Source organism: Babylonia areolata, chromosome 28, assembly GCF_041734735.1.
Source record: "Babylonia areolata isolate BAREFJ2019XMU chromosome 28, ASM4173473v1, whole genome shotgun sequence".
Classification (NCBI taxonomy): domain Eukaryota; kingdom Metazoa; phylum Mollusca; class Gastropoda; order Neogastropoda; family Buccinidae; genus Babylonia; species Babylonia areolata.
This window is the reverse complement of record NC_134903.1, coordinates 22,825,520-22,851,626: the sequence shown is the minus strand read 5'-3', so window position 1 is coordinate 22,851,626 and position 26,107 is coordinate 22,825,520. Positions and strand designations below refer to the sequence as shown.

The 26,107-nt window shown below is 43.1% G+C and overlaps 1 protein-coding gene across 1 annotated transcript in view; it reads left to right on the top strand.

Annotated features, from left to right (window-relative positions):
* The first annotated feature begins 215 nt into the window (after positions 1–215).
* The window catches only part of LOC143301888 (small cardioactive peptides-like), a 114,547-nt gene continuing 88,655 nt past the window's right edge, over positions 216–26,107 (top strand). The window contains exon 1 of the mRNA XM_076616318.1: positions 216–658. Within this exon, the coding sequence (XP_076472433.1) occupies positions 590–658 (69 nt within the window). The 5' untranslated portion in view covers positions 216–589. The remainder of the gene's footprint in view (positions 659–26,107) is intronic.

Here is a 26,107-nt window from a genome sequence, read left to right as displayed (position 1 = left end):
CTGCACTTTACATAATCTCTACCATAATGACAAAACGAGAAAAAGTAATTTGCGGGATAAACAGGAGAAAAGCTGGCAACAGCAAAAGCAAACCGTATCGTTGTTTCCGCCCCCTCCCACCTCAGCACGCGCGTCTCGTGTCGCCACTGACCAATGGCAGAGGAGCACATTTACATAGAGGGCGGGCAGGACGTATGAAAATGCTGCCACCATCCCTGCCACGGTCTCTAGCACCAGGGAAAGCCACGCGCATGCACCACACACACAGCTGACCGACTGACGTGGGTCCACAGCCTGGCTCTACCAACAACCATTGGAGACAGCGCGGTAAACAGACACTTCACCTTCCCTTCCTGACCAACTTTTTTTTAAACAGTTGACTCGGTAAAGAGACGTTTCGCTTTTTCAAATCTTTAATTCGAAACCAAACAGAACTTCTTTTTTTTTAAAAAGAAAACGATACATTTTTGTTTCTGTACAAGTCTCATTTAACTGCTTTGTTGAAAGTTGATTTTAGGGGAATAAACAAAAACAGCATCAAAAACTTGTCTGTGAAGTGCCAGAGTTTGGTCAGGAGAGAAATCACACAATGGTCACCTTCAGTGCAAAAATGCTGCTCGCCATGCTTGTCGCCGCCGCTACAGTTACTGAAGCCATGGTGAGTAGTGCTTTTTATATTACCATACCTCTTCTTCTTCTGCTTCTTAATTTCTCTTAGCAGTAGTGGTGGAAGTCAAAGTAGTAGTAGGAGTATGATTTACGTTTTCGTTTGTAATGAAGAAAGCAAACACATTTCTCTCAACTTCCACAATGTGTGTGTGTGTGTGTGTGTTCCAGCACACTTCTTGCTGGTTCTGTTTATCTTTGTCCCTGACTCTGTTTACCGGTCTGTCAGTCTGTCCGATCTTTCTGTGTGAGAGTACTTCAGACTGTGTTGTCCTCAGGCTCCCTTTACTTATCACTCTCCGCCAGCAGCTGACCAAAACCCAACATGATTTAAAGAAATACCCTTACCTCAGATGTTATGTAAAGTATTAATGTTTTTTTGTCACAGAATATGTGTGAAACTATTATTTTATTTCTTTTTCGTTACTTCCCCATTCAGTCAAACTCCCAAATTCTGTGAAAAGATTCAGCCGAAGAAAGCAACGTGATGTATACACAACAGACTTAAACTATGGAAAGGTGTGCTGATGTGACGTCTTATCTACCCACATTATTTAGGTTTTGCTTTTTGTGCTTGTGTGAGCGACCGTGATTAGTGTGTGTGTGTGTGTGTGTGTGTGTGTGTGTGTGTGTGTGTCCATGTGCTTGTTATAATTTTCTTTTTTATTATCCCCCAGCGTAGAGTGGTAAACAGCACGTACATTTGTTTTTCACGGTCGTTTTGTTTCAGTTCGTCTCGTTTCGCTTTTTTCTCTGTCTGTCTGTCTGTCTGTCTGTCTGTCTCTCTCTCTGTCTCTCTCTTTCTCTCTCGTCCACGTTGTCTCTGTCTCTTTGTCTCTCCCTGAAAAAAACCCAAACATACTCAACCGTGGATCACTTATCAGATTATATTACTTGTTCTGCCTGAGCTATACAAGGCGATGTATGTGGTTCGGTATAATTCTCCGTCTTCATGAATAAGCCAGTGTCACGCGGTGTTAATAATGGGAGGCATGGAGAAACTTTGATTCCTGGTGCTTTCGAATTATTCATCCTTTTGTTGGCTGACGATGTTTTGTTTTCTGAGACAGTTGTGGCTTTCAGTACAGATTCAATCAAATAACTTGCATGCATCTGCCTCAGGACTTCAAACGTTTCATTGGATAAAAATTTGGGGAGGTGGGATACGTAGTGCACGGGAAAGCTCAGTACCTTTGGCCCACGTGCCTTCTCTGTTTCTGGCCCACTCTCCTGGAACAAACTTCCACTCTCAGTCCGTCAACTGCCTACTTTCTCTTAATAATAGTAATAAGGGATACTTATATAGCACACTATCCAGAAATCTGCTCTAGGTGCTTTACAAAAACGCTTTTGTTAACATAAAACATTGCATCACTGTTACATACACACACACCAAAATGTGACTACACACACACACACACACACACACACACACACACACACACACACACACACATGCATACATACATTTTAACATACATGTGTATCTAACAGCTACCCTAACACATACGCACACATAGGCAGGCACAAACTTACATAAACGCATGCACACACAATACACATTCATATACATGCATGTAGTTATGTACACATACATATGTATACACACATAGTCAAGCACAGCTAACGCAAAGGAAGTGGACCTGCCACATTTGAACTTATTGCTGAGGGAAAAGGTGAGTTTTGAGACGAGGTTTAAAAGATGCGATGGAATCAGAATGACGGAGGTTATCAGGGAGCTTGTTCCACGTCTTTGGCGATTGAAAAGAAAACGATCTGTGTCCATAGGTCTTACTTCTGACGTGAGGTATCCTGAGAAGTCGAGTATCAGAGGAAGAACGGAGCTGGCGAGACGGGGTATAGATATGGAGGAGTTCAGAAAGATACTTGGGGCCAGATCCGTTGACTGCAGAAAAGGTCAGAGTGGATAGCTTATAGTCTGTTCGATCAGAAACAGGCAACCAGTGGAGAGACTGAAGGAGAGGAGAAACATGGTCAAATTTAGAAGCTCTGCAAATGAGTCTGGAAGCGTTATTCTGAATTCGTTGGAGTCTGTCTGACAGATATTTGTGAAGGCCGGCCAAAAGAGAGTTGCAGTAATCCAATCTTTAGAGAACCAGAGAGCATACAAGTGTCTTTGTTGCATCGGTTGAGAGATAGTGGCGGATAGCGCTGATTCTACGCAGTTCCAAATAGGCAACTTTACAGATATTCGAAATGTGCTGTTGGAAGGAAAGAGACTGGTCTAGGATTACACCAAGACTGCGAACAGTGTGCTATTGATCAGAACAGAGTCAGGAAAGGAAGGATATTGACGAAACTTCTTTGAACAGGTTATCATAAATTCAGTCTTATCATCATTTTAAGACTGCTCTTAAAACTCACCTCTTTTCTTCTTCCTAATAGTCCTCTCCACGATCCCTACTACTCCCACTGCAGCCTGTACGTACTCGGTGTGGGAAGCTGAGATGTAAATATTTGTACATGACTCTTTTTCTATTTTTCCTCTCTTTTGACAGTTTTGTTTAGCCGTACAGGAGGTTTTGAAATGTGTGTGTGTGTGTGTGTGTGTGTGTGTGTGTGTGTTGTGTGTGCGTGTTTGTATGTGTGTGTGCTTGTGGTTATACTTTTTCCGTGCGCTTAGAGTTGATTTCATCAAGATTTTGCGCCATATAAATACCATAGTTATTATTAATTATTATATAATGGTGTTCTAACTCTAATGTTGACAAATACTGGGGAATATTTTTCACCGCTCGTCTCAGCTTTCTGGTTGCATGTAATGGTAACTATTGCCAGTGAAGCCAGGAATGTCTAAGTTATATATATACTTCACGTCAACGCTTGATTCGATGGCAAACTTGTGATTCACATATTGGTACGAGTGAAAGGTTCAGTGTTCATAGAACATTCTCCAGTCATCATAATGTGGAACCTTATCTGTTGCTAAATATTGACAGATACCTAAGTTTTATGACAACAAGATTTAGTTTCTGTATAGCTGATTTAGCTGTTTATCGTTTAAAAGGTGTGAAACATATAACAAATCTGATTTATTGTGTCCGTTGTGCAAGAAAGCAAAAGAAGAGGTACATTTTGTCCTTTGTTGTGAAGCACGGAGCAATGTTAAAAAGAGACTCATTCGACCTAAATACTGCAAACAACCCTGTTTGTTTAAGTTGATGTTATTCTTGTCAAGTAGTGATGCTACTCTTTACGTAATTTATTTCTGTACTTGTACAAGGCTTTTGAGTTCAGAGAAATAGCTACTTCATAAATTGTTTGATTACTTCTAATCAGCACATAGTTATTGGTTTCGGTTTAATTATCATATGTTATAGGCAGTTTATGTTGCATTAAATTATGAACTGTTAATTCACATACCCTTTTATTGCGGGCAATGGCCCGGTTTTAATGAATAAATCTCTCTCTGTATCTCTCTGTTTCTGTCTCTGCCTATCTCTGTCCGTCTCTCTCTCTCTGTATCGTGTATATATATATATATATATATATATATATATATATATATATATATGAATGCTATAATCCTGCTCCGTGCACCATTTAGCAGCGGATACAGCAAGGCATATTGTGCTGTTCCTTCCTTCCACCTGAGTGAACACCTTTCGTTTTCTTTCTCTCCCCATCTCCTTCTGTCTGCTCTCCTTTCTCTTCCTCTCTCTCACCCCTCTCTTTCTCTCTATCTTTGTACCCATCTCCTCTCTCCTTCATTCTCTCTCTCTCTCTCTCTCTCTCTCTCTCTCTCTCTCTCTCTTTCACTCTCTCTCTCTCTGTCTCCATTTTCTCTCTCTCTCTCTCTCTCTCCTTCATTCTCTCTCTTCTCTCTCTCTCTTTCACTCTCTCTCTCTCTCTCCCCCTCTCTCTCCCCTTCATTGTCTCCCCCCTCTCTCTCTCCTTCTCTCTCTCTCTCCTTCTCTCTCTCCTTCTTTCTCTCTCTCTCTGTCTCCATTTTCTCTCTCTCCCTCTCTCTCTCCTTCATTCTCTCTCTCCTCTCTCCTTCACTCTCTCTCTCCCCCTCTCTCTCCCCTTCATTGTCTCCCCCCTCTCTCTCTCCTTCTCTCTCTGTCTCTCCTTCATTCTCTCTCTCTCTCCTTCTCTCTCTCTCTCTCCTTCATTCTCTCTCTTTTCTCTCTCTCCTTCTCTCTCTCTCTCCTTCATTCTCTTTCTTCTCTCTCTGTCTCCATTTTCTCTCTCTCTCTCCCTCTCTCTCTCCTTCATTCTCTCTCTTCTCTCTCTCCTTCACTCTCTCTCTCTCTCCCCTCTCTCTCCCCTTCATTGTCTCCCCCCCCTCTCTCTCCTTCTCTCTCTCTCTCTCTCTCTCTCTCTCTCTCTCTCTCTCTCTCTCTCTCTCTCTCTGTCTCTCCTTCATAGGACAGGCGATAAGGTCAGCATCACCAGGACTGTCCTGTTATAGTTCTTATTTAGATAGTCATGAAGAAAATGAGTTTGAGTTTCGTTCTTCTAAAGATAAGATTATTAATAAGTTTGCATCATCTCTCCTTGACTTTTGTTTTATGTTTGATTTAGGTGAATTTACTTATGTGTCGTCGCACGGGTGTAGCGTGATTGATTATTTCATTGTTTCAGAAGAATTGTTTAACAGATGTGACTTACGTGTTGCAGATAGGCTACATTCTTGGCACTTTCCCGTTGAGTTGACTTGGAGGAGTGAGAGGAGTGAAAGGGGAGAGAATGAAGTTACGACTGAAGGCGTGAGAGAAAAAATTGTATGGTCTGAGGAAAGTGCGCAAATGTTCAAGGATTAGATTAATTCGTGTGAATTTAAAGAGTGTTTGGAGAGAGCGAAAAGAGTTATGATGGATGATATTGATGAATGTGTTGATATTTTTGTTAGTGCATTGTACGGAGCGGCAGCATGCATGGTTAGGATGACTGGGAAAAAGAAAAGATTGACGAACGATTGGTCTGATGGAGAATGTGTGCATGTCACGGCTCGTTGGCCATCTCTGTGTGCACCTCTTTTCTCCTTCCCCCTTTCTTTCTCCCTTCTTTCCCCCCTCTCTCTTCCTCTCTCCTTCACCACCCTCTCTCCTTCGTGTATATACTCAGTTTAACGCTGGGCGTATGTACGTGCATCTCTGGGATATGTGTGTGGTATGTTCCTATTCCTTGAGCATTTTTGACCTCTGAACGAGTTCAGAAATTAATGTAGGTTAGAAAGACAGAATCAGCTTCGCTTTTGATGCCAAGCTCTTTTAGAGACAGGTGGCCGTTCCAGCGAGTGAGCTGCTGGGTGCCGTCTGACAGAAGTAGTGGGGCGTGTTCCTTGTCACCCCTTTTCCTCTGTGTGTGGTCTGTGTTTTCACTCTGGGCCAGTGGTGTGCCTATGTGTCTACCTGGTGACAGGTGAGGGAGTTGTATATTTGTCTTCGTAGTGTTAAATTAGGGATGTGGCTTGTGACTTTTGTTGACTTCAAGGAGAATTAGGTATTGGGCGTTTGTAAGGTTAGGGGGATGTTTTATCGGAAATATTTTAAGTCCAGTACTCTTGCTTGTGAACTTGTAAAAGTGTAGTCGAGACTGGGAGCTCATTGTTCCAGATTTTTCCTGTGACTTTTCCCTCGTACCACTGCCTTCAACGGGAGCCCCATGTTCGACGCTGGAACAGTGCGTTTCCCTGCCCCAGTTTCCTCACGCTCACTCCCCCTCCTCCACATTCCCAACGTACCCTTTTCCATTGTCCCCCTCTCCCCATCCTACCTTAACCCTAGAGTCTACAAGTGACTTCAATCTTCAGATGTTGGGTGGAGTTACGCTCAGGTGAACTCTGGTAGTGTTAGTGTGCTGGACTGGTGCTGCAGTGACTCTGCGACATGAAGGATTGGAACTGAATTAATTGTGCTGTAGTTAGATGGGGGGAAACTTTTGTGCGCTTTGATTTGTCATGTCTTTATTTCGTTTCATGTGTCAGTAAAGAACCGAGCTGCTGAACTTTTCTGTGTCTCTCTGTTTGTGCTGTCGGGAAGTTAGATTGGGAAAGGAGTTGGTTTATTGTCTTTTCCCAATGCAAGTCTAAGAGAAAAATGAGAGAGAGAAAAAATGAAACGATAAGTGGTGGAAACGACAACGATGATCGTGATAGTGGCGTCAGCGAAGACTTCAAGAATAGACGGTGCAGGTAATGGCATTGTACTGGTTTAAAAAAGTGTGAATGTATGTTTGTGTCAGTGAGTGAGTGAGTGTGTGTGTGTGTGTGTGTGTGTGTGTGTGTGTGTGTGTGTGTGTGTGTGTGTGTGTGTGTTTACTTGGCTGGTTTCTTTCACTCTGTTTAAAAAAAATCATGTTCTAAGTGTCTTCTATGAAACTTGGAAGCTATTTTCAATCAGTCTTGCATGCGAAAGGATGCTGGCACAAACAAATGAACAAAAAATGAGCAAGCAAGAAATGAAGAACATTCTAACAAAATGTGACAGAAAAGGTTGCATCACAACAGACATCAGAACTGTATGGTCCGGTTTTCACGTGCCCTACGTGAGGGTAAAGCATGCGAAACACTTTTTTGCTATATCTATGTTGAAAGATGAATCATTTTGATGTTATTCCCAACATCCAAGAAAGATTCGGTTCAAGTTATATTATATTATATTATATTATATTATATTGTATTGTATTGTATTGTATTGTATTGTATTGTATTGTATTATATTATATTATATTATATTGTATTGTATTGTATTGTATTGTATTATATTATTTCATTTCATTTTATATTTCTCTTTGAGTTACACACATTGCTTGAACTTCGTTGTTTGCTATATTTCCGATGTTGAATTTGAGGTCGATGCATTGCCGCGGCAGAGATCCATCTTTTGTGAAATACAATAAATAGTAGTGTTTCAGTGTCATTACTGTTGATGTCTTTGCTGACACCACTGTCATTGTCATGATCATCGTTGTCGTGGCCCCCATTTCTCTTTTCTTTTTCTCCCATTTTTCTCTGAGACTGCGCCCCTCCACGATTTCTCGCAATCCCACGATTTCTCTCAAAGTGAGTTCTCTCAAAGTGATTTCTCTCAAAGTGAGTTCTCTCAAAGTGATTTCTCTCAAAGTGATTTCTCTCAAAGTGAGTTCTCTCAAAGTGAGTTCTCTCAAAGTGAGTTCTCTCAGAGTGATTTCTCTCAAAGTGAGTTCTCTCAAAGTGAGTTCTCTCAAAGTGAGTTCTCTCAAAGTGAGAGAAATCGTGGGATTGTGAGACATCGTGGGCTTACCGCGGATCCTAAACATGCGTGTTTCAGAACAGTGGGGTCAGCGTGAAGATGTGTAAAGATGGATTTGATCGGAAAGATACCCTGGACCAGTAGCCTCAATGGACTCGAAACAAGAGATACCGCTTTGTAAGCCATTCTATCTTGTACTGGGAGCCAATGTAAAGCATGAAGTAGAGGTAGGGAATAAATAATTTTTTTTTTTTTTATTTTTTTTAACAGAAACAAACACCTCGCCCCAATCCCCCCCTCCCCCCCCCCCCCCCCCCAACAATACACACCTAGACAAAACACACAATGAAAACAGCAACAATGCAGAATAAAACTTGTAATCATCAGTCCGAAATGATCTCACACACATGTCAGTCACTTCAAGTCAGTCACTGCAATATGTTCAACACATGTGTCAGTCAATTCAAGTCGGTCACTGCAATATATTCAACACATGTGTCAGTTTAACGTTCAACAAAAGCGACAATCCTCAAGGCGACGCTCAAAGTTCAGCCGTTGAATGACAGTAATTTTGTTCACACTGACTGAAAACCTGTGTCCACCGTACTGGAGGGAACAAGACGACCCCCTCCCCCTGCCCCTCCCCCAATGATGCTGCCAGGTGGAACCAGAAAGGAAGCCATGATGAAGGGACGGCTGTGAAGAGAAGCAGCCTGACGATTTCCCCACACCGTTCTAAACAGCTAGTTTCTGTTGTAAAGACACTGAAGGAGCGACGTGACTGGAGCTGCTGACCTTTTCAAACCAACAACAACGACGGCGGCAATTTTTGATGTAAGAAAAAAAAGAAAAAAGAAAAAGAAAACACCCTCCGAAAAAAAAGTCGTCTTTTGACCACTGATCCATCTCATGGCTGAAAAACAAGTAAAATAAAAAAAAATAATACAAAACACTGATGGGAAACTAAATAATGTAAGTCAGCACCACCGTCAAAATCACGCGCGCACGCGCGCGCGCACGCACGCACGCACACACACACACACATTTAAAAAAAAATGCATTGAAATAATTGTCGCTTACACGTTGTTTCAGTTACACGTTGTTGTCTTAGGTAACCTGTCTTTGTCTACCTGTGTGTGAATCATGAAAAAACGTCTTTTTGATCTGATAAACAGAATTTGTCAGAAAGCACATTGTTTGTCGGTTGGTTTATGAATGAAATTCACCATGTGGGTTTGGGGGGATTTGACCTAATCCGTCATTGACAAAGTCGTCAAGTGAAATGCAGATCAACAGTTATAAGCATTTAGTGACAAAATCGTCAAGTGAAATGCAAATCAACAGTTATAAGCATTTAGTGACAAAGTCGTCAAGTGAAATGCAAATCAACAGTTATAAGCATTTAGTGACAAAGTCGTCAAGTGAAATGCAAATCAACAGTCATGAGCATTCATTAGTGACAAAGTCGTCAAATGAAATGCAAATCAACAGTTATGAGCATTCGTTTAGTGACAAAGTCGTCAAGTGAAATGCAAATCAACAGTTATGAGCATTCGTTCAGTGACAAAGTCGTCAAGTGAAATGCAAATCAACAGTTATGAGCATTCGTTTAGTGACAAAGTCAAGTGAAATGCAAATCAACAGTTATGAGCATTCGTTTAGTGACAAAGTCGTGAAGTGAAATGCAAATCAACGGTTATGAGCATTCGTTTAGTGACAGCATGCGTGACAATGCACCCACAATGTACGGCCAAGAATTAAATCCCAAAACCCTCATGGATGATCAAAACAATTACACACACACACACACACACACACACACACACACACACACACAGAGACAACCGAACACCGGGTTAAAACATAGACTCACTTTGTTCACACAAGTGAGTCAAAAAGTGCACTAGGTTGCACACATCGCCTTGTTTTCACTCCAGCTGTGCAGTGAACAGTCTGTCTGCTGAGCATTACATCTAACAGCACATTTCATGATGTCAACTGCACTTCGAATGCACTTTTACAATTTGTTTTTCATACAGTTTGATAGTTTTTAGTAAGTAGAATTGATTGCCTTATGAAAATCCAACAAAGCTAAATAAACGTTTTGATTATTTGAACATTGTTTTTGCACCACAATTCCAAGAGCAGCTATATATTGTCTATCTATCTATCTATCTGTCTGTCTGTCTGTCTGCCTATCTATTTGTCTATCTATCTATCTGTCCGTCTGACTGTCTGTCTGTCTATCTTTATGTCTATCAATCTATTACCTACCTATCTGTCTGTCTATATACCCACCTGCTTATCTATCTATCGAAAGGGGGGCAGAGAGAGAGACCGAGACAGAGAGACAGACAGACAGACAGAGACAGACATACAGAGGCATAGACAGAGACACACACACACACAGACAGACAGAGACATAGACATACAGAGACACAGACAGAGAAACAGAGACAGAGAGATATACAGAGACAAAGACAGGGACAAAGAGAGACAGACAGACAGATATACAGAGACGGAGAGACAGAGAGACAGAGAGAGACAGACAGATAGAGACAGAGAGACATACAGAGACACGGACAGAGACACGGACAGAGACACGGACAGAGACACACACACACACAGAGACAGACAGACAGAGACAGAGAGACATACAGAGACACAGACAGAGAGAGAGACAGACAGACAGACAGAGACACAGAGACATACAGAGGCACAGACAGAGACAGACAGACAGAGACAGAGAAACATGCAGAGGCACAGACAGAGACAGAGAGACAGACAGACAGAGACACAGAGACATACAGAGGCACAGACAGAGAGTAAAAAACGGCAAAGAATAAATGTTAGAACAAAGTAGGGAAGCAAGACAAAAGTCAATGATACATTTCCAGACACATTATCGCCCTTCCATTTCTGAGGAAAAGGGGAAAAAGCACGGTGGAAGTGCTGGCATACTTCATGAAGATCCCGACAATAATGTTTTCTTTTTTCCTACACACCATTTTTGGCTGTTACAGCTTCCTAAGATACACCAGAGGGACAGTCAGATACCAGCTCTTCATGCTGCGATAGCACGTCAGTCTGTCTGGCATCCAGTCCCAGTCGTCCAGGTCTTAAAGTCTTTATCAGGTCTTGAAAATAAAATATCCATCTATATCAGATCTTAAAGATAAAATATCCATTTTGATGACTGTGCCAGTTATTGTGTTTGGTGATGTGATGACCAGTTATTGGTGCTGAGACGTTTTCCGAATTGGTTCACCCGTCACAAGTTTTTGTTTTAAAGTGAAGATGCAAAAAAAAAAAAAAAAAAAAAAAAAAAAGAGGCAAGGCCTTCAAGCCTCATTTGTGATACACTTTAAAAAAAATCTAATCGTTAAAATGTGTTCTGTATTTGTTATTATAAAGCTTCGGGTTAAAAGAATTCGAACCCCGCGTGTTCGCGTGAGAAGAAACTGTCTTACCCATTACACTATCATGGCTCCTTAACTGACGTTCTAAAATTTAATATTTGAACATACTTTTTTTAAAGGGCGATAAATCAATTGCGGTATTCGCAGCGAGAACGCTGTTTAAATCATATTATTCTGGTGTATCTTGGGCATTCAAAAAATCTTTAAGGGCAATAAAAAATTCTTTTTATTCTTTTTAAGTCCGCGGTAAAGGAGACGTGGCTGTCGCCGCAATCACACTGCAACATTTAGCCGTTTTCTCTTGATCTAGATAGGTGTACAAGTTTAGTTACACCCGGTTGACATGATCGATTCAATTAAATTTTCTCTTTTATGTTCATTCTAGTTTTATAGTTTTAAAGTTGATATGAAAATTGAGTATTTTGTTAAACTAATAACATGTAGAGCCATGTACAAGTACTTCTAAACGTCGTATGAAGTGAAAAGGACTTCATTTTGTGAAAAGTCAAGACTGGAAATTTTTACGTTTCATCAGTTCAAGGGTATTAACTCTTTAACTCTTATGGTTTATTATTTTAAACCGTGAATTCCGACTGATTCTGTAGATATTTTTATGGCAGTTTAGGGCATAATCCAGTAAGTCATGAGGCGTTCACAAATCTTTTTCAGAATAAATATTTAACGGTCTCCTTCTCCAAATTTCCATCACATGTTATCGTGTATTGTCCATTGAATATGGGATCGAACGGGCATAACAACTTGAAACAAAATGGCGTCGATCGCGTTCGCGAAGAATATGAGCACGCGCTTTGAATATGTATAAATATGTGTACGCAATTGATTTTTGCCCATGACCTTCAGGGCTCAGCCAATATATCTATAAAGACCACTCGTCGTATTGATTTTAGTATTTTCCGAAAAAGACCACTTGGGCGAATGAACATAGTGAAAGCCCTGTACACTGAGAGTAAAACACATAAGCTTTTTATGCATTGAGTATTATTTCAGAATGTAATGTTTAAGATGAGAAAGATCAGTTTAAAGCAAATTAAGCCCCCTAGCATTAATTACAGATTAATTTCCCTTTTTTTTTTTACTATCTGCACTAAAGACATGCAAAATAAATATAACTTCCATGCTTAGCAAAAGAAGTTCCTGTTTGAACAAAAAATGATAAAAATGACTTCTCTTGTTGTTGTGTCAGAATATCAGATCAAAGTGCCAAGTTTATAGAATAAAAAAATAAAAAAATATAACAGTAAATTCAGTTTGCATATAATTTGGCTTTTAAAAAAAAATTTTGTGTGCCCATCCCAGAGGTGCAATATTGTTTTGAACAAGATGACTGGAAAGAACTGAACTTTTCCTATTTTTATGCCAAATTGGGTGTCAACTGACAAAGTATTTGCAGAGAAAATGTCAATGTTAAAGTTTACCACGGACACAAAGACACACACACACACACACACAGACAACCGAACACCGGGTTAAAACAGACTCACTTTGTTTACACAAGTGAGTCAAAAAGTGTAATTCTTCGTTCCCATAACATTTTGAGTTGACGTCGACAAGAATGGCCGAGTGGTGATGTCCTTTTAGAAATTCCTCGCTGTCTTTAGCTGTCCCTTGCGTCTGAAGAACTGGAGAAACGGGTAATCATTTATATATGTATTTATCTTTTTGTCATAGTTTACAAGAAAACAATTCTGGCGCAGTGAAAAACAACAACAGAAAAACAGAAATGAGTTGTTGACTGTCGTTTATGTGTGTGTGTGTGTTTGTGTGTGTGTGTGTGTGTATGTGGGTGTGTGTGTGTGTGTGTGTGTGTGTGTGTGTGTTAATCATGGTTTGGTGTGATCCACCATGTCTTTTCTTTATTTCTTTACTTGTTTCTTTTTCTGATGAATAAAATTAAACATCTCTTGTTCTCAGAACATCACAAAAGTATCACTTTCACCTTTTTTCCTTCTGCCCAGAAGATCAGAATTTCAAATACTTTAATGCATGCCTCAATATTACAGTCATGTTCTAATATTGCCAGTTGCATTTGGAAAGACATTTCCAGCCCTAGGAATGGCTGTTTTCGAGGAAATGTTTCAATTGCTGCTGTGCATGTTCAATGCTGTGACGGTTGAAAGAGGAGTTTGTGAATCACACTGTTTCAGAAGAGAACAGAGGTCTTTGAGAAGGGAATGGCGGTGCCCATCTGTTTCATCATGGCATACATTTTTTGTTGTTCTAAATCAAGCAGGCGCAGTGGCTGTAGCGGTCAAGCGGTGGACTCGTGATCCAGTGTTCAGCAATGATGAGGGTTCGAGGCCCGTGTTGGCATGGTGTGAGTCCTTGCGAAAGGCGTTTTACTCCGGTTTTCCTCATTCTACTCGGGGGCGAAAGTGCACCAGACTCCACTGAGGAAGGTTCGAACGGCGGAAGGAGACAGCTGGGCCCCGCCTTCCTATGTCCAGCCCTTGACACAGTGAGATCTAACCGCTAACATTTCGTCAATCCCCGACCCCACCCACCCCCCCAAAAAAAGAAAAGAAGAAGAAAAACAGCTTTACCTGTTTCTCTGTGTCTCGCTCTGTCTGTCTCTTTGTTGTCTCGCTCTGTCTGTCTCTCTGTGTCTCGCTCTGTCTGTCTCTTTGTTGTCTCGCTCTGTCTCTCTCTCTCTGTCTCGCTCTGTCTGTCTCTCTGTGTTTCGCTGTCTGTCTCTTTGTTGTCTCGCTCTGTCTCTCTCTCTGTGTCTCGCTCTGTCTGTCTCTTTGTTGTCTCGCTCTGTCTGTCTCTTTGTTGTCTCGCTCTGTCTCTCTCTCTGTGTCTCGCTCTGTCTGTCTCTTTGTTGTCTCGCTCTGTCTGTCTCTCTGTGTCTCGCTCTGTCTGTCTCTTTGTTGTCTCGCTCTGTCTGTCTCTTTTTGTCTCGCTCTGTCTGTCTCTCTGTGTTTCGCTCTGTCTGTCTCTCTGTGTTTCGCTGTCTGTCTCTTTGTTGTCTCGCTCTGTCTCTCTCTCTGTGTCTCGCTCTGTCTGTCTCTTTGTTGTCTCGCCCTGTCTGTCTCTCCATGTCTCGCCCTGTCTGTCTCTCTATGTCTCGCTCTGTCTGTCTCTTTGTTGTGTCGCTCTGTCTGTCTCTCTGTGTCTAGCTCTGTCTGTTTCTCCATGTTTCACTCTGTCTGTCTCTCCATGTCTCACTCTGTCTGTCTCTCCATGTCTCGCTTTGTCTGTCTCTCCATGTCTTGCTTTGTCTCTATGTCTCGGTCTGTCTGTCTCTCCATGTCTTACTCTGTCTGTCTCTCCATGTTTCGCTCTGTCTGTTTCTCCATGTCTCGCTCTGTCTGTCTCTCTATGTCTCGCTCTGTCTGTCTCTCTATGTCTCGGTCTGTCTGTCTCTCCATGTCTCGCTTTGTCTGTCTCTCCATGTCTTGCTTTGTCTCTATGTCTCGGTCTGTCTGTCTCTCCATGTCTCGCTCTGTCTGTCTCTCCATGTTTCGCTCTGTCTGTTTCTCCATGTCTCGCTCTGTCTGTCTCTCTATGTCTCGGTCTGTCTGTCTCTCTGTGTCTCGCTCTGTCTGTTTCTCCATGTCTCGCTCTGTCTGTCTCTCTATGTCTCGCTCTGTCTGTCTCTCTGTGTCTCGCTCTGTCTGTTTCTCCATGTCTCACTCTGTCTGTCTCTCCATGTCTCGCTTTGTCTCTCTCTGTCTCGCTCTGTCTGTCTCTCCATGTTTCGGTCTGTCTGTCTCTCCATGTCTCACTCTGTCTGTCTCTCCATGTCTCGCTTTGTCTCTCTCTGTCTCGCTCTGTCTGTTTCTCCATGTCTCGCTCTGTCTGTCTCTCCATGTCTCACTCTGTCTGTCTCTCTATGTCTCGCTCTGTCTGTCTCTCTGTGTCTCTCTCACTCTGTCTCTCCATGTCTCGCTCTGTCTGTCTCTCCATGTCTCACTCTGTCTGTCTCTCTATGTCTCACTCTGTCTCTCTATGTCTCTCTCTGTCTGTCTCTCTCTGTCTCGCCCTGTCTGTCTCTCCATGTCTCGCCCTGTCTGTCTCTCTATGTCTCGCTCTGTCTGTCTCTCTATGTCTCGCCCTGTCTGTCTCTCTATGTCTCGCCCTGTCTGTCTCTCTATGTCTCGCTCTGTCTGTCTCTCTCTGTCTCGCTCTGTCTGTCTCTCCATGTCTCGGTCTGTCTGTCTCTCTCTGTCTCGCTCTGTCTGTCTCTCTCTGTCTCGCTCTGTCTGTCTCTCCATGTCTCGGTCTGTCTGTCTCTCTCTGTCTCGGTCTGTCTGTCTCTCTATGTCTCGTTCTGTCTGTCTGTCCATGTTTCGCTCTGTCTGTCTCTCTATGTCTCGGTCTGTCTGTCTCTCTCTGTCTCGTTCTGTCTGTCTCTCTTTATCACTCCATGTCTTTCTCTCTCTGTCTCTCTGTGTCTGTCTCTCCGTGTCTGTCTCTCCGTGTCTCGCTCTGTCTGTCTCTCCCTGTCACTCAGTGTCTTGCTCTCTCTGTCTCTCCCTGTCACTCGATGTCTCGCTCTGTCTGTCTCTCCATGTCTGTCTCTCTGTGTCTCGCTCTGTCTGTCAGTGTGTCGCTCTTCTGTCTGTGAGGACGTGAAAAATAAAATGTGCACGTCTATGCACACGATTGTGTTCGCGTGAGCTTGCTCTCTCTCTCCCAGTCTTTCTCTCTCTGTGTCTGTCTCTCTGTCTGTGAAAGAGACAAACAGAAGGAAAGAGACAGAGATCGCGTACCGCTATTCATCGGGGTAAGTCCTTGGTGAAAAAAAATCACTCTTCGCAACCCGTCTGTTTTTTCTTTTGTTTTGTTTTTGTTTTTTCTTTACAGCCCCTGATTTTTATAGTTTGATTTTTTTTTCTTGGCATCTGATCGTACCGTGCCAGATGTTTACACCATCCGTACAGCTTCTGCGACATCACGGCTTTTTATGGCTGATGATGCTGGAGTCTTTGTGACTCTCTACGGTGTGCGCGGAGCGATCGTTCAGAGTTTTATCGACGCACATTTCGTTTGTTAGGGGGTTTTCGGCACTCGTCGTCCATCTCTCATTGCCTGTCATTCATCTTTTATGCCCCGCGTCCGCGGAACGTTGTCCGCGTTTTTACCTGGCCGAGTGCTGGGGGTGGATGGACAATGGGGGGGTACCATTGGGGAGGGGTGTATTGATGGCGAGAGGAAGGGAGATAAGTGTTGCCCCGTGATGAGGAAGGAGAGATGACATTGTTGTTGCACAGTACCACTTCCCATCACAACACAATGCCCAACGCCAGACATGGCCTTCAATTTTCAGTTTGGTCGAGCTCTGAAGAAGACGAAGACTGTGGAATCGCTGGGGAATATATCTTTTTTTTTCTTTTTTACAAAGTAAGAAAAAAAAGCAAACGTAAAAAATGACAGATACAAACTGCTATAGCACACACACACACACACACACACACACACACACACGCGCGCGCGCGAGCGCACGCGCGATGGCAGGAAGAGTCAATGCAGGCACGGCGCTGCACACTGCGGCACACCTCTCCTCGTCTGACGGGCAGCAGTCACTGCCATGTGTCATGTCATGTGTCATGGCTGTCATGTGCCGTGTCATGTGCCATGGCTGTCATGTGCCGTGTAATGTGTCATGGCTGTCATGTGTCATGGATGTCACGTGTCATGTCACTGGATCGTGTCACATCAGCGTCACGTACCTTTATCTCCCGTCACCTTCACCATTTGGTCAGTGTATGACTGATGAAAGGCTCTGACTCCTCTCTCGTGGTAACAATAATGCACACGAAAAAACTTTAAAGCCATATTTTGTGTATGGATTGCAATAGTTCGGTAATTTCCACACAGCGAATGGCCATTTTTACAGACATGTTTACAGACAACCAAACCACGTTCGTTGTACAGACAACTAAACCATGTTCATTGGACAAACAACCAAACCATGTTCATTGGAGAAACAACCAAACCATGTTCATTGGAGAAACAACCAAACCATGTTCATTGGACAAACAACCAAACCATGTTCATTGGACAAACAACCAAACCATGTTCATTGGACAAACAACCAAACCATGTTCGTTGTACAAACAACCAAACCATGTTGATTGTACAAACAGACTGACCGTGGAAAACAGGGTGGGTTAACAGGACCTAACATCAGACTTGACTGCAGTCATGCCAGGTTCATTAAAGCTGTGTCGTGACGTTTTCAAACAAACTACTGTTTAAACCAGATAACAGCGGTTAATCCGCAGTCTGTGTGAACAGAGCATCTTAAAAGACTAAACAAGGTGTCAGATATGTCCATTTATTGAACCCACAGTTGATCAAACAATAATCATGAACACCTTCACGTGCATCACCAGTCACCAGCCGCCCTGGAAAAGTGGTCTGTGTGGCAGATTGACGACAGGGGGGACACTGAGTGTGGGCCCGTGGCCGGCTCCTGGCCCGAGCTGAGTGTGCTGTGGGCTCCATGGGAAGACTGGGACCACACAGTTGAGGGCCATCCACCTGACGGCTGTGATCAACACTGCGGGTGTTAGTATCTCTCAGCCTGCTTAATGCCGGAATATTTTATGAAGGTACAGCCTTGTCAAGTGGTCCTAAACCCAAACGGATTCCTCTCGCGGAATTGTCATCACCGCTGTCATCCAGAAAGCAAACTGTCCCAAATTCTGGGACACACACACACACACACACACACACACACACACACACACACACACACACACATTCACACACATTTTCTGCGTTTGTTGCAACTCCCACGTTCACATGGGATTCTTTCCTTTTTTCTGTAGCTTTTTTTCCTCCATCATGTTTTCCCCGTCGTGTAGGCAACAATTTTCTGTATCGGAGGCGTTGATGCCCGATAACTCACTTTTGCTGATATTGATTACAGGTCCAACGTTTCAGACCATAGGCCTGTCTAGATGAAAGGTATCCTCAGTTTCAGACTATAGGTCTGTCTAGATAATGATATGTGTCCGTTTGAGGCTATAAATCTGAAACGTTGGATAACTTTTATCAAAAGCGAGTCTTATTTTACAACCCACAGTTTTTATAGACTTTCTCCATTGATCTAAAGAGTTTCTCTTTTGGGGTGGGCGGGGAGCTGTCGGTTTTTCTATTATTCTTTAACCAAAAACCAAACAAAGAAACAAACTTTTACACACACACACACACACACACACACACACACACACATCCACCCACTCACACCACACACACGTGAAGTAGTCACCTAATCCTTCCCCATGACTTGGTATCTAACTGCATCAGCCCTGTCTTTCAGGCCCCTCCTCCCCCCAACCACAATAGCTCCAACCCGCGGCAAAAAAAAGAAGAAAAAGTATGAAAAAGAAAAAGAAAAGAAAAAAGGATAGCGATAGTCAAGTGTTTTCTGCACTGTGGCACCGATGTCCAGATTGCGTGATGCTGACGTTTAGTCACGGAGCTAGCGGCGTAGACCGACGATCGGCGATAGACATTTCATCGCCATCATTTAGACCACGCCACGCTAAGGGGGGATAATTCTCCCAGACGTTTGACAAGCAGGTGGCGATTGGCGGCCATTTCCTTCATTAAAAAAACAACAAGGGCACTCTGAAAAAAACTAAAAACCACACAAAACAAACAAACCAGACATAATTAAAAGGTTGCTGGTGGGTGTTCTCTTTTCCTATATTTTTTAATCCGCTAAATCAGGACATGTACCCCGCCTCTCCCCCGCCACACTGAAATCAGAATGTCTCATCAGTTGCTGTTGAACATATAAAAAAAAGGAGGGAGAGAGGGAAAGACGGACAGAGAGAGAGGAACGGAGGGAGATAAAGAAAGACGGAGAGAGAGAGGGAGAGAGGGAAAGACGGACAGAGAGAGAGAGGAACGGAGGGAGATAAAGAAAGACGGACAGAGAGAGGAACAGTGGGAGAGAGGGAAAGACGGACAGACAGAGAAAGAACGGAGGGAAATAAAGAAAGACGGACAGAGAGAGGAACAGAGGGGGAGAGAGAAAGACGGACAGAGAGAGAGAGGGAGAGAGGGAAAGACGGACAGAGAGAGAGAGAACGGAGGGAGAGAGGGAAAGACGGACAGAGAGAGAGAGAACGGAGGGAAATAAAGAAAGACGGACAGAGAGAGGAACAGAGGGGGAGAGAGAAAGACGGACAGAGAGAGAGAGGGAGAGAGAGAAAGACGGACAGAGAGAGAACGGAGGGAGAGAGGGAAAGACGGACAGAGAGAGAGAGAAACGGAAGGAGAGAGAAAAAGACGGACAGAGTGAGAGAGAGAGAGAGAGAGAGAGAGAGAGAGAGAGAGAGAGAGAGAGACGGACAGAGAGAGAGAGAACGGAGGGAGAGAGGGAAAGACGGACAGAGAGGAACAGAGGGAGAGAGGGAAAGACGGATAGAGAGAGAGAGAGAGAGAGAGAGAGAACGGAGGGAGAGAGGGAAAGACGGACAGAGAGAGAGAGAGAACGGAGGGAGAGAGAAAAAGACGGACAGAGAGAGAGAGAGAACGGAGGGAGAGAGGGAAGATAAGACCGAGAGAAGGGGGAAGAGAGGGAAAGAGAAGGAGTGGGGGGGGGGGAGCGAAAGAGTACGAGAGAGTCTTGGATAAATGAGAGGAATGGATGGAAGGAGAGAGACACAGAGAGAGAGAGAGAGAGAGAGAGAGAGAGAGGAAACCGATCTCAACGGAAATAATCATTATTCGCTTCGTTATGGGAACATCTAAATCGGTAATATCTTTCCGATTAGCGTTTGCAAGGCCAGAAATAAACTAAAGCACACACACACACACACACACACACACACACACACACACACACACACACACACACACACACACACACACACACTGACATATTTCCAGTGCATACACACAAATACAAAGGAAAACAAACATGGGAACAAAACAACAACAACAACAACAACAACAAATTTCAGGTAATCAAATGATACAATGCGAATTTTCACAACAAAATTCCTGATTAACGCGCCTGGTCCAGTACGTCTGATACAATGCTGTTCCCATCTCCTGGAAACACACCGCAGGGGCCTGGTTTACTTCACTGATAGCTACAGTGCGTGACACGGGGCGGTCCACAAGACTACACCTGTCCATTATAATGACGGGTTGTTGACACCTGTCCATTCTAATGGTGGGTTGTTGACACCTGTCCATTCCGATGACGGGTTGTTGACACCTGTCCATTCTAATGGTGGGTTGTTGACACCTGTCCATTCCGATGACGGGTTGTTGACACCTGTCCATTCTAATGGTTAGCTGTTGACACCTGTCCATTATAATGACGGGTTGTTGACACCTGTCCATTATAATGACGGGTTGTTGACATCTTTCCATTCTAATGAAGGGTTGTTGACATCTGTCCATTATAATGACGGGTTGTTGACACCTGTCCATTCCGATGACGGGTTGTTGACACCTGTCCATTCTAATGGTGGGCTGTTGACACCTGTCCATTATAATGACGGGTTGTTGACACCTGTCCATTCTAATGGTGGGTTGTTGACACCTGTCCATTCCGATGACGGGTTGTTGACACCTGTCCATTCTAATGGTGGGTTGTTGACACCTGTCCATTATAATGACGGGTTGTTGACACCTGTCCATTTTAATGGTGAGCTGTTGACACCTGTCCATTATAATGACGGGTTGTTGACATCTTTCCATTATAATGACGGGTTGTTGACACCTGTCCATTCTAATGGTGGGCTGTTGACACCTGTCCATTATAATGACGGGTTGTTGACACCTGTCCATTCTAATGGTGGTTTGTTGACACCTGTCCATTATAATGACGGGTTGTTGACACCTGTCCATTATAATGACGGGTTGTTGACACCTGTCCATTCTAATGATGGGTTGTTGACACCTGTCCATTCTAATGACGGGTTGTTGACACCTGTCCATTCTAATGGTGGGTTGTTGACACCTGTCCATTCTAATGGTGGGTTGTTGATACCTGTCCATTCCGATGACGCGTTGTTGACACCTGTCCATTCTAATGGTTAGCTGTTGACACCTGTCCATTATAATGACGGGTTGTTGACACCTGTCCATTCTAATGGTGAGCTGTTGACACCTGTCCATTATAATGACGGGTTGTTGACATCTTTCCATTCTAATGAAGGGTTGTTGACATCTGTCCATTATAATGACGGGTTGTTGACACCTGTCCATTCCGATGACGGGTTGTTGACACCTGTCCATTCTAATGGTGGGCTGTTGACACCTGTCCATTATAATGACGGGTTGTTGACACCTGTCCATTCTAATGGTGGGTTGTTGACACCTGTCCATTCCGATGACGCGTTGTTGACACCTGTCCATTCTAATGGTTAGCTGTTGACACCTGTCCATTATAATGACGGGTTGTTGACACCTGTCCATTCTAATGGTGAGCTGTTGACACCTGTCCATTATAATGACGGGTTGTTGACATCTTTCCATTCTAATGAAGGGTTGTTGACATCTGTCCATTATAATGACGGGTTGTTGACACCTGTCCATTCCGATGACGGGTTGTTGACACCTGTCCATTCTAATGGTGGGCTGTTGACACCTGTCCATGATAATGACGGGTTGTTGACACCTGTCCATTCTAATGGTGGGTTGTTGACACCTGTCCATTCCGATGACGGGTTGTTGACACCTGTCCATTCTAATGGTGGGTTGTTGACACCTGTCCATTATAATGACGGGTTGTCGACACCTGTCCATTCTAATGGTGGGTTGTTGACACCTGTCCATTATAATGACGGGTTGTTGACACCTGTCCATTATAATGGTGGTTTGTTGACACCTGTCCATTATAATGGCGGGTTGTTGACACCTGTCCATTATAATGACGGGTTGTTGACACCTGTCCATTCTAATGGTGGGTTGTTGACACCTGTCCATTATAATGACGGGTTGTTGACACCTGTCCATAATAATGACGGGTTGTTGACACCTGTCCATTATAATGACGGGTTGTTGACACCTGTCCATTATAATGGTGGTTTGTTTACACCTGTCCATTATAATGACGGGTTGTTGACACCTGTCCATTATAATGACGGGTTGTTGACACCTGTCCATAATAATGACGGGTTGTTGACACCTGTCCATTCCGATGATGGGTTGTTGTTGTTGCTCTGTCTCCTGTCTCTTTGTTCTTTTCTTTGACACTGTATCACACAGCGTGTTCTTTTCTTTGACACTGTATCACACAGCGTGTTCTTTTCTTTGACACTGTATCACACAGCGTGTTCTTTTCTTTGACACTGTATCACACAGCGTGTTCTTTTCTTTGACACTGTATTACACAGCGTGTTCTTTTCTTTGACACTGTATCACACAGCGTGTTCTTTTCTTTGACACTATTACACAGCGTGTTCTTTTCTTTGACACTGTATTACACAGCGTGTTCTTTTCTTTGACACTGTATCACACAGCGTGTTCTTTTCTTTGACACTGTATCACACAGCGTGTTCTTTTCTTTGACACTGTATTACACAGCGTGTTCTTTTCTTTAACACTGTATGACACAGCGTGTTCTTTTCTCTGACACTGTATTACACAGCGTGTTCTTTTCTTTAACACTGTATCACACAGCGTGTTCTTTTCTTTGACACTGTATTACACAGCGTGTTCTTTTCTTTGACACTGTATTACATAGCGTGTTCTTTTCTCTGACACTGTATTACACAGCGTGTTCTTTTCTTTAACACTGTATCACACAGCGTGTTCTTTTCTTTGACACTGTATCACACAGCGTGTTCTTTTCTCTGACACTGTATCACACAGCGTGTTCTTTTCTCTGACACTGTATTACACAGCGTGTTCTTTTCTCTGACACTGTATCACACAGCGTGTTCTTTTCTTTAACACTGTATCACACAGCGTGTTCTTTTCTCTGACACTGTATCACACAGCGTGTTCTTTTCTTTAACACTGTATCACACAGCGTGTTCTTTTATTTGACACTGTATCACACAGCGTGTTCTTTTCTTTAACACTGTATTACACAGCGTGTTCTTTTCTTTAACACGGTATCACACAGCGTGTTCTTTTTTTTGACACTGTATCACACAGCGTGTTCTTTTCTTTAACACTGTATCACACAGCGTGTTCTTTTCTCTGACACTGTATCACACAGCATGTTCTTTTCTTTGACACTGTATTACACAGCGTGTTCTTTTCTTTGACACTGTATCACACAGCGTGTTCTTTTCTTTGACACTGTATCACACAGCGTGTTCTTTTTTTTTTGACACTGTATCACACAGCGTGTTCTTTTCTCTGACACTGTATCACACAGCGTGTTCTTTTCTCTGACACTGTATTACACAGCGTGTTCTTTTCTCTGACACTGTATCACACAGCGTGTTCTTTTCTTTAACACTGTATTACACAGCGTGTTCTTTTCTTTGACACTGTATTACACAGCGTGTTCTTTTCTTTGACACTGTATCACACAGCGTGTTCTTTTCTTTAACACTGTATCACACAGCGTGTTCTTTTATTTGACACTGTATCACACAGCGTGTTCTTTTCTTTAACACTGTATTACACAGCGTGTTCTTTTCTTTAACACTGTATCACACAGCGTGTTCTTTTCTTTAACACGGTATCACACAGCGTGTTCTTTTTTTTGACACTGTATCACACAGCGTGTTCTTTTCTTTAACACTGTATCACACAGCGTGTTCTTTTCTCTGACACTGTATCACACAGCGTGTTCTTTTCTTTGACACTGTATTACACAGCGTGTTCTTTTCTTTGACACTGTATCACACAGCGTGTTCTTTTCTTTGACACTGTATCACACAGCGTGTTCTTTTTTTTGACACTGTATAACACAGCGTGTTCTTTTCTTTAACACTGTATCACACAGCGTGTTCTTTTCTTTAACACTGTATCACACAGCGTGTTCTTTTTTTTTTGACACTGTATCACACAGCGTGTTCTTTTTTTTGACACTGTATCACACAGCGTGTTCTTTTCTTTAACACTGTATCACACAGCGTGTTCTTTTCTTTAACACTGTATCACACAGCGTGTTCTTTTCTCCATTCAGACAAAATGTCCACAACGAGGAATCAGAAATGATGACCTGAATTAGAATTTGGTCGTTTATATGGCTGACATTAATGATCGTTAACTCCCTTGGTTGGTAACTGACAAGTTGAACCTACTGTCTTTCAACAGACAACAGTGAAGATTTCAAACATTTCCGCTTTTCTTTTGTCTGAGGCTGACGGTTAATTTACACAGGGCTGGCATCTCCAACTGTCAATGTGCTCATGTTCAGACATCGTGTTTACAGCCCAGTCTCATTGACAGTGCCTTTCTTTATCATTTTTGTCAGCTATATTTGTGTTGATCGTCAGATTCCAGCCTAGGGCTACATGTAAGATTTTCTATTATGCTGTGAATGTAAGATTTTCTATTATGCTGTGAATGTAAGATTTTCTATTATGCTGTGAATGTAAGATTTTCTATTATGCTGTGAATGTAAGATTTTCTATTATGCTGTGAATGTACGATTTTCTGTGACGTTGTGCATTGTTTAAAACAAAAGATGGCCGTTGTAGAGTTCAGTTTCACTCTGAAGGTGAAGGCTGTGTTGTTCGAGGTGGAAAGTCTATTTGAGTTGTTTCCTTTTTACTGGCTGCTTTATTTTCTTCTCTCTCTCTCCCTCCCTCTCTTTCTGTGCCACTGTCTGTCGGTCTGTCTGTGTCTGGAACTTAACAACTCACACACACACACACACACACACACACACACACACACACACAGAGACCTGGTCACTTCCATACTCACCATCTGCCGAAGTCACAAGGATGGCCAAAAATCACCACAGGCCCCATTTCCCTGACAGATGCTGGTGGAGCATTGTATTTTCTGGAGAGCGATTTAAGCGATGTCTGGCAGCAAAAATCACAAGAGCTGTCGACAAGACAGCCCGGCATCTTCAGCCATGCCTGACAAGGGCCATTTATTTCTTCCATCTGCTGCAAGGTTTTGCGCCAAGGGTTCTGAACTGAATTTAGTGCCATGCCACAGTCTGTCTGTGCTTGTCTTTTTCTTCAGGGAAAAAATGGAAATGTGAGTGGACTGTCAGAAAGGAAGGCGGGAAACCATTTGCAGAAAAAAACAACAGACCTTAGACGCACAGCTGACAGACCTGGATGAATGTGATGAACCGGCCTGTGTGACGCCCTGGTCACTGTTCACAGGGTGAAGAGGGAGGGCGAAGAAGAAGAGGAAGGCTGTATAGAGTCTACACGAACCAATGCAATATAATAATGATGAATTTGTATGATCCTGTTATGTACAAGCTATTCAGCTTTTTTTATTGTACGGGGTGGCTCAACTGGTGTTCAGGGACAGGGATAGGCATGTGGAGGCATATGGATATCATTGAGGGTCAGCACTGTATATCATTGAGGGCCAGCAGTGTATATCATTGAGGGCCAGCACTGTATATCATTGAGGGCCAGCACTGTATATCATTGAGGGCCAGCACTGTATGTCATTGAGGGCCAGCAGTGTATGTCATTGAGGGCCAGCAGTGTATGTCATTGAGGGCCAGCAGTGTATATCATTGAGGGCCAGCAGTGTATATCACTGAGGGTCAGCACTGTATATCATTGAGGGCCAGCAGTGTATGTCATTGAGGGCCAGCAGTGTATATCACTGAGGGTCAGCACTGTATGTCACTGAGGGTCAGCAGTGTATGTCATTGAGGGCCAGCAGTGTATATCATTGAGGGCCAGCAGTGTATGTCATTGAGGGTCAGCACTGTATATCATT